The following is a 9,864-nucleotide window of genomic DNA, read 5'->3' as shown; positions in this document are numbered from 1 at the left end:
AAAAGTGTTATATATTATAAATTTAATAATTTAGAATATCCAAACACGTGAATATAAATATAGAATAGCCCTGTGGAAAAGGCATCTGAACGCCAGTTCAAATCAAAGTCTTCTCTTTTATATTTTTTTATCTAAAAAAATATTATTATAACAAGATTAACATAAAACATAAAAAATAAATAAGTAATGTAACAAAAAGTGAGCAAATGCACACAATGCTTAAATYGGTAAACAACAATATGTGWTGCAAAAATATACAGGGTGTTCCGTTTTTATTGTTACAAATTYAAGCAGGTAATAGAATATTTAATTTTAAGCTAAAAGTTTCCTATGAACATGTATCGAAAAATATTAAATAAGGAAACTACATCCTCTGAAAGGGGTGCAATGGATTTTTTCAAATATTTCAGCAACCATTATAATAATAATAAATAATAATTATAATAAAAAATTCAAAAAAATAAACGTCAAAATGTAACAAGATAACACGTAAGCAATTAAAATTTCAGAAATAACTTTTTATGTTTAAAGAAAAAACAAAAACACGTATTAAAGGTACAATACCTTAATAAAAATACCTTAACGAAAAAATAAAAAAATATTTATTCGATTAACACACTGTATATTAATTTTTAAAAGACCAGTTATTTTTTTAAATAAACACTTGTTTTAAAAGGTATGCTAGTTACTTTTAAGACTTTCATCATCCGCAGTTGTGCTGTAATTAGGAAACTAAACAACAGAAACGTAACCTAACACCGAGCTTTCTAGTGCAATATAAAGTATAATTAAAGCTCCTTTATTCTAAAAGATATTGCTGTACTTAAGACAGTTAAAGCCAAGCCTAGACTTAAATGTATTAATTAAGGATTTTGTGTACATGTTATTTTATTTTATTATCTATTATCCTTAAAGCTTTTATCCTCTTAATACTAAGGTAACAATCCCCGAAATCAAAAATCTTGCATCAAATCTTCAAACGATTGAGAGCTTTGTCGAATTAATTTTTAGTTTGTTGCGCTTTGGGTATTTTTTCCGACTAGATTTTTTCCATTTTTTTGATTTTATTGTCATTACTACAAGCTTCGAAACGTGTCGTAATCCTTCGTCTCTTGTCGCGAAGAAGCATCATCTGCAAGAGCGGAGGTGTCACACTAAACAGGTCAAAGCTTCGAAGATGGACGCAGGCGCGTCGTCAAAGCTCCAAAAAGGCTCAGCTTGAGCTTTCACTGGAGCCGTACCGGAGTCAGTAGCCTCGCGCGGATGCTGCGACGTATCCCGGAGTTTCCAGTGTTGGCGTGCACGAGCGCTCGCGAGTCTTAGTCTCGTAGTGGAGAAATTTCAGTGGCGTGTTTTCAAGAAGTCCGGAAAAATGCCGTGAAGCTTGGTATGAAAAAAGCCATTTTCCGCTAATTGCTCCACAGTTAACGTGAGATATAATTTAAATCGAGCTTTAATTACATTTTAGTTTCCGGCTTGGGTTTAGAAAAACGGGATTTGTGCGCTGTTACCGGAATGTTAACAAAGCAATTTAATTTCTGGGGTGGTTTTTATGGCCGAGGTTGTATTAATAGGGGGTAGGGACGGTTTAGAAATCAGGGGGTTAAGATGCTGGTTGTGTCTTTATTGTCGTGAAGGAAAAATGGAGCAAAAGTGGTGCCGTGACCAGCCTTGTAGGTTGATGTGTTAACGCTTTTAATCCTTTTAAAGATTGAAGTCGGGCAGTTTTTACATCATTGCGGAAAGAGGGTGCATTTCTACTCTTATTCTATTCAGCTTTTAAAGACTTTTGTTTTATCTTAAAAAAACAAACAAAGAAATAAATAATACAGTACTCTAAAAAAGATTAAAATAGATTTTTTTAAATCACNTTTATTAATTAAAGATTAATGTTTTTAATTATATTTAAGATATCAGTAACACATAATCAAAAATCTCTTGTAACTAATAAGTAGGTTTGTAAGCGTCAAAAATAATCTTTTTTTAATCTTAGTAAAATTGAAAAGTTAAAAAAATATTTTACTAAAAAGTTGTGAAATTTGTTTATATTTTATAGTACTCAAAGGCTGTTTATTAATTTTGTAGGATAAACAACAGCCTGCATTTGACAACTTTCAAATGACCATTTTTATATTGAAATAAAACAAAAAATTATATAATTTGCTGCATTTAAAAATTTGTTGTAAAACTAATGACCCCAAGGTTTTTAAGTCTGTCATACACACCTAGAATTTTTATGAAACTATAAAACTTAAAAATGCACTGCAGGTGTAGACCTGTAAATTTGTGATAAAATAATTTTTCGACCAGTTTGAATTACGTTTTGATTAATTTTTATCTTTGCTAAAACTATAATTAATTAAAACAAAATTTAAGAAAAAAATTAATATAATACCTTAATAACAACAAATATTATACATTTATTAAAATATTTTTGGATATACATTGTCAGCTGATATATTCTTGAAATGTGATTGGTTTTGCTCTATTTCAAGCCAAGAATTGATATTAATAAAATTCCTGGAAAAGTTTCAGAGCTTAGAAATGGTAGATATTTATATGGATCTAAGCATCCTTGACCTAAAATAACTTGAACTGATTTAAGTCTAGTTGCAATGATTAGATAATAATTTTTTTAAAAGAGAAAATAAAAATCTTACCTTAAATATAAAACATTGTATATGTTTACTAAGCGAGATTAAAAATGCAATTAAAAAAAATCAATAAATACAAAAATGTGTCAACAAGTTACTTGACACATTTTTCAATTTCAACAAAGATTTCAATCTGATAAAAATATTTTTGTGTGCCAGTTTTTTTGTTTCTTTTGTAAAATTTTAAATAAAGGAGTAGTAAATAATTATTTATTTAATTTTTTTTCTCATATATTTCAATCTCACATAATAGCTGAGTAAATTTCTAACCGGTGTAATTTTTCGAACAATTTTCACAAAAAAATGTTTGGAGTTTTTTACATTATCATTGTTTATAAATTTTTGCCACAATTCACCCACTCTTTTCTTTCCAAATAAACACCTCAAATATAAAATCTGATTTTCTCCTTTGTGATTTGAGGTAAAATATTTTAAATTAGCCGATAATTCACACTTTCTACAATCATTATCTCCAAGTTTTCTTAATTTACCAAAAATCGATTAAATTTTAACCCGGGTTTTAATTTTGAGATATTTTTCAATGCCGAAAGTCGTATACTGTTCAAACTTGCACATAAAAAGGGTTAACCGCTTTATAATAACTGTTCAAACATGAAAYCCTAATTAACTCGCTCTTAATCCATTATATTTTCCTAAACGAGGATTAAGTTGCCTATTGTTTACTCGTTCTGTCATTCAATTAACAACGAATTTCTTATTTTGTTCCAGTTGCAAAGCATACAAACGGCTTTATGTATTTTTTAGACTTAATTCGCTAAAATACGCGTTTTTTGTCATAAAACATGTCGCTAATCCGAGTACCAATAAACAATAATGACTGGACCAGGATTCGTATTTATGACTCGCATTCTATCCTAGTTCCATGTGATACATTGTTGCATTTATTAAATTGTCTGATGATAGCATGGTTAACGCAACATAACGTTAATGTCAATTAGTCCACGCAATGTAGAAAAATTAACACATTAAATGAGGATTTTTGTCCATTTGTTTTAATATTCGTGTCCATATGGTACAAAATTAATTTTTGATTCTTTTTATCCGCTTTCCGATACAGGAAATAAGTAGAGTAGAAAAAGATCGTGCAGCTGATATTGAGATAATCATTTTATCGAATATTAAAAAAGTTGTTTGTGGTTTGTGACAAAGGGCAAGCACAAGTCGGAAATTAAAAAAAAAATTAAAAAAGTAAAAGATCTCAAAGATCTGTTTGATACACTTTTAGGATAATAACAGAAATACTAAACAGAACAAAAAAAACGTGTTTTGATGTAAACACTTTGCCGAGTAATAAAAAAGCTGGTATATTTTTGTTTTTCAAATAATTATTAGCAAAAATTAAAAAACCACATTAACCTAAACGTTACTTTTTAGATAACTTTTTTTATAAGAATTGTATTTTCAATTTTATAAATCATTTCTCCAACTAAACAATAAATAATTAACTAATAACGACGTAAACAACAGCACATTGTTAAAATTTGTAGCATGTTTCTATTTTTTTTTTTTTTTCATTAATTATTATGGTTTTACATTAAGCAAGTATTTTATCCCGGCGCATCCACCATTTTTAAAAATATGCTTGAGCGTATTTTGTATTATTTTTGTGCATATTTGACTTGTGTTAGATAACTGTTTGCTCGTGTGCTAAAAAATAATGCAAAAAAAGTTTGTCAAAATCTGCTTTTGAAATGTAAAAATGCGGTTGTGTGTCCAACCAAAATTGTTCTTTTTGGTGCGACTTTGTGCTGCGGTGCGTAAAAGAGCATTCCAGAGCAATGGCAAATTTGTGGAAAGGCCTTTCATCACTATCGCAGCGACATTAATACAACACAGAATCACGTTGAATATTTTATCATAAAACATAATTCTGCTAATTGATTCGTGTTCCTCCAACATCAACATAAACATGATCCATGATTGCAGCACCAAACCTCCGCAACATATAAATTTCACAAAGCTTTTAATCCTCACATAAGTTTACTTTGGGCCGAATGAAAAAGTAACACGCCGCGTCTCACGTTTCCGATCATAATTACGCAACGTCTTTACCCCAATTTCCGGAAAATCCTCGAAAAGCAGGACTAAGTTTAAATTCGCTTCAAATGAAATTTCCATCATTGCAAATGGGCGATATTTTCCCCGGATGGAATTTTTAAAATAAACAACCGGCGCCGCACCGAAAGAAATTTGTCCCTATATAAAAGAAGAAAATAAAGGGAAGAAAAAATCAGCCCGTCACATTCCGTCGAGGGAATATTCTGAATGCGCCCGCATAAATTCCGAAGATAACTACGTATGTGTACCAACGTACCGCAAAGATATGTGAGGAGACTTGTGTATTTTGCCTCTAACAAGTCGCAAGCTACAAAAGTACTTTGTACAAATTTACACGAGAGTAATTGGATGAATGGAATGRAACTACTACGCGATTGTTGCAACGTAGCTGCTGAAAAACGATGCAACACTTCTTCACGACAGACTTCGCATTACTCACAACTTCCCAAAGGTGCATTGCAACACCTGGAACTCTTCACGAGAACGTATGAAATATTATGTGGCTATACATAATAAAAAGAAACATTTATTTTGTATCAATCTGAGTAAAAATTAACAATTTTGCAATTGCATTTTTTAAATTCTTCTTCAAATTTTATAAGATTATTAAACTAAGTTTGTTATTTAAATATTGCAAAATTACCACTTAGGTACATTTGCAGAACTTGTAAACAGTCAGAGGCCGTTATAAACAGCTTTTACTTGTTTTATCTGTTTTGTTAAACTTTAATAACGTTATACTATAACCAAAAATAATTTCTATAGTATTTTTGTTGTATTTTTTTTTTAAATATTTCACACTTATATCATAGCTTGCAAACTTTTTTTTATAAATAAGAAGTGCTCTGTTGTTTCTCTTGTAAACTGATTGTTAGCCTTTACCCCAAAATTCATTTCGTAAATATTCCCCGCAATAATTACATTATTTACAAAACAATAGAAACTAAAAAGGTTTTGTTACACCCTCGAGCTCATTTTCACCCTTGAAGTGTTGTGGCGCGATTAATTAAAAAAAAATTCGGGGCAATTTCATCTCTAAAAATCGTTACGTAATTTACTAATCAAATTAGCAAAAGTGTAAGAAAATCGCTATACTTTCATTGTTCGAAAGTGAAAAAGAATAGAACACGAGAGAGGGGTTGCTAAATTAATTTAATCGAATCGAACACTTCAACTTTTTACAATTACAACTTTTCCAAGATAATAATACGAACTCAAAACTGCTTGACTTAACTTTAAACAACATGATCTTAACTTTACAATATTGTTATTGTTTGGGCGCTTTTTGCTTGAAAGGCTATTAATCTCGGAACGGCTTGAAAAAACAATCGCTCTAATTAAAAAACTTTACAAACATCGGCGATCGAAACCGTCTTAACGTCGTTAAATAATTTACTATATCGGCGTTAATTGCGCTAATGCAATCTGGCATTGAGGCAAAAAGCGCCCTAACGAGCCGAAAGAAATGATCACTGCAAGGCCCATTAGGCTGAAGGTCATCCGTGTCCACCCCGATGTAAATGATCCTGTTTACACCAAGACGCAAAAAATTAATTAGTTTATCTGGAATCGATTCGCTGTCAGCGACGCATTAACCGCCGAATAATAAATGAAAAATGTTTGCAAGAATAACAAACTTAAATTAAAAACGTACATTTGCATATTTGCCAACTTGGTAAAGCGAATAACAAAAAAGTAGAACGAAACGGAGCTAATAAAACTCGATCAAAAGGATTAAAGAAAACGGCCGAATCGGGGTCATTTCGCTGTCGCGCTTTTCGGATTTTTTGCGTGAAAAAGTGACGGGAGGAACGATCGGAAATTAAAAGCGGTGGGGATGGAAAATATTGCCCTTTCGCTTAAACTGTTTTTTCAAACTCGACTCGATTGAAAAAAGTTAATGAAAATGTCAGACGCCGGCGATTATAATCGATCTTAAGCACGAGATGCTAATACACAACTAACAATTTACTTAAGCGTACTTAAAAAAGTGATGAATGCACAGAATGTGGAATAAGTTTCATAAAAGGACGCTGCTTTTGCTGCTATTTAATCACATCGTTGCCTTTTTCGCGGAATTACGGTGTCTAGACGACTTCAGCCCATGCACAGGAGAAACCATTCATTAATTTATATTTTTAATTACTATAGCGAAAAGTTATTAATTAAAGTGAAACTACTTTACTGAGAAAAAAAACCGGAATTAAACCGTACACCGTAAATTATTATTCTTGAAAATTTTCTAATCCTAACACACGCGTAGAAAATTTAAAAATTATTTTTTTCATTAGATTTTTTTTACGTTTCTATTTATTTTTTACAATTTTAAAAGTGAGTTTAAAGCTACTCACTGTTCAATTTATAATATTGACCGTTAAAGCGGTATGCAGATTACATCACACAGCGTTTTACACATTTTTTTTATTTAAGTATTAATTATTATTAATTATAATTACATAGTTTGCGTTAAACTAATCTTGTTTTCTTATTACGAACATTTTGGAACTTGTTGATTCATTATTGAAGCAAAATTAATAAAAATTATTACTCGTAGGTGCTAAATTTGCTTTAAGTCTCGTTTCAAATATAACAAAATTTTACATTCTTTAGCAGAAAACTAAATGAATTTGTGTAGATAAAATTATAATCCGTTATTCTGTGTTTAAACCTCTAATCTAAAATTGAACAAATGCTAAAACATCTAATTAAATAAGAGCTAAAATATTTTCAATAATTTTGGTGCTATTGTGTGTAAGTTGTCAAATAGATTAGTGTATAATTTTTTATTAATAATACCAACCAATTATAAATTGAAAAAAATTGCTCTCGTACATTAAGCAGCTATCAGTAATTAAACGTTTGTGGTATTTTTTTTATAAAAACGTAAAATACAGTGCATAGAGACTCCAAAAAATTTAAAAATCAATAAATCAAATTTTGAAATGCGTTTACAAGCAAGTAATTTTAGTCTTTATTTATAAACAACGCAATGTTTAATGATTATTATTTATTTTATAATAATAAAGTAAAACTTATATATCACAAAAGTCACAAAGGAAATTTGATTTCCAAATTGGATTTATTTCAGTATCAATTTAAAAGAAACAATTATATTAATTGAAAAGCAATTCCTGTTTAATAAATTTATATAAATTAATGAATAAATTGAATTTTCTTGTTTTAATACTTTCTAAAACTTTTCACGCGTCAAGTAAATGTTTTCTAATTATTTGCCCGCTTCTACTTTCCGAATCAGTGAATAATCTTGCTAAAAACTTTTCTCTTCTGGATAAATAAGCACACTCCCGATGTAAGTTTTCCGTTATAACTAGTGAAAATTCTCTCAAGGCAATTCCCTTCATCGGTCTAAAATTAGTAAATCGATTTTTGTTCCCGTAAAACACTTTAAATTTCTGCAAACTTCTCAATGCATATTCGAAAATTGGCTATTCTCCTATTGTTAGCCTCGGTATCTCAAAACTCGAGCTCCTCGAATAGAATAATGAAAGAGTTCCGGATGCAGTTCACCGGAAAGCTAACTCCGCAATTACAAACTTCTATTGCAATTCCGAATGTGCAGTGTTTGCCATCGTGGGTCCCATTTCCATAATCCCGGAAAAATCAGACATATTCCTGACACTGATCTGAAAATCTGTGACAGAGCTTTTCCCAGAGAAATTAAAACGTGCYAGAGAGTAAATTTGAGCGAATTTGGCAGATGTGGGAAAGTCAAAAAGAAATTTGGACGGATTGAGATGCAATTCGAGGCGTCTCGCATATTTCATGGTGGGATTCTCGCTCCGGGGCGGCTCTGATGGAACTGTTATGAAATTCAATTTTAGTGGTATAAGACGCAACTTTTCTCCTATTTCCGTTTGTTTAAACTGATATAAGGCTTTCTATTGAAAACGCAAACTTTTCCAGTTTACCTGAAAATAAGGATTTGCATTTTTTACTAAGACACTTAAACTCGCCCAACTCCGGATTACCCCAGCGGCTAGCAATAATAATCCAAAAATTGCCAAATCAGTTATTTTTTTTAACTAATTTTAAATCGATTTTTTTCAGGTGTACGACGATGAAGTCCTCCAAGTACACCCAAGCCAGCACGCCCAACGACAACGACTACCGCGACTACCAAAACGTGGGCGTGACCCTCCTCGACGACGGCAACCAGAACGTCGACCCGAGCCACCGCAGCTCCGACTACCTCCTCCACACCTACCAACCCCCGGACCGTTTCAGCCCCAATGCTAACCGCTTCCCTGTCGACATCGAACTATGCAACTGCGCCAAAGAGGCAGTGTTCAAAACCCAAGTCAACCGTTCCTTCAGCACACTACCGAAATTCGAAAGCACCAATCTCAGCCAATACAGCCTCGACCGGAAAGTGACCAAGTTTGCGCCGCGACACAAGTTTCAGTGCGAAAGACCCAGAATTCAGTCGCCTGAAATTATCAACATCCATCGCGGACCTAATAACGTACTCTACGACGGTTATGGTGATGAGAATTGTGCGATAAAGTCCTGTGCTTATGATAAGGAGTTTAAGTGCGACGATTATGGCTTCAGGAGGGGGCATCCGTTTAGGACGAGCGCGAGGTTGGTAGGACTTTGTCTTATTTGCGTAGAAAAGGACAAGAGGTGATTTATGAGAGGGTCGTTGCGGCAGCAGGGGAGCGAGAAAGCGGAAGAAAAGAATCAAGCGTGCCTCAAAGGGCAGAGGCTTTCAGACTTTAGACAAAATTTTAAAATAATTATAATAAATGCTGAAATTATTGCTCTAAATTTAAAAACAGTGCGATTTCAAAAAATCAAACCATATAATATTTAATATTTTTTTTACTTTAAACCGTGACTTTGGATGGGGTGGGTGTAAGTGTCGCTGAAATGTTGTACATACCTAAACGGATTAATTATTAAATAAAAATAAAAATTTAATTTACAAGAATTGAAATTATGTACAAAATCGTAAATTTGTTTAAACGTTATATTAACATGAAAAACTAATTTCAAATATTTTTTCATTATTATTTTTACTATTATTTTTTATTATGTCAGTAAAAGTAAATTTTAAAAACTTCAAATAATTTGAAAATTTTTGTACTTTAAATCATATAAAATTTAGAAA

The 9,864-nt window shown here is 31.6% G+C and overlaps 1 protein-coding gene across 1 annotated transcript in view; it reads left to right on the top strand.

Annotated features, from left to right (window-relative positions):
• The first annotated feature begins 1,258 nt into the window (after positions 1 to 1,258).
• The window catches only part of LOC123014001 (dipeptidase 1-like), a 91,174-nt gene continuing 82,568 nt past the window's right edge, over positions 1,259 to 9,864 (top strand). The window contains exons 1-2 of the mRNA XM_044412886.1: positions 1,259 to 1,387; positions 8,802 to 9,335. Of these exons, the coding sequence (XP_044268821.1) occupies positions 8,812 to 9,335 (524 nt within the window). The 5' untranslated portion in view covers positions 1,259 to 1,387; positions 8,802 to 8,811. The remainder of the gene's footprint in view (positions 1,388 to 8,801; positions 9,336 to 9,864) is intronic.

Source organism: Tribolium madens, unplaced genomic scaffold (assembly GCF_015345945.1).
Source record: "Tribolium madens isolate multiple individuals breed KSU strain unplaced genomic scaffold, Tmad_KSU_1.1 Scaffold_96;HRSCAF=242;Tcas5.2_LG5, whole genome shotgun sequence".
NCBI lineage: Eukaryota > Metazoa > Arthropoda > Insecta > Coleoptera > Tenebrionidae > Tribolium > Tribolium madens.
This window is presented reverse-complemented; position numbering and strand designations above follow the sequence as displayed.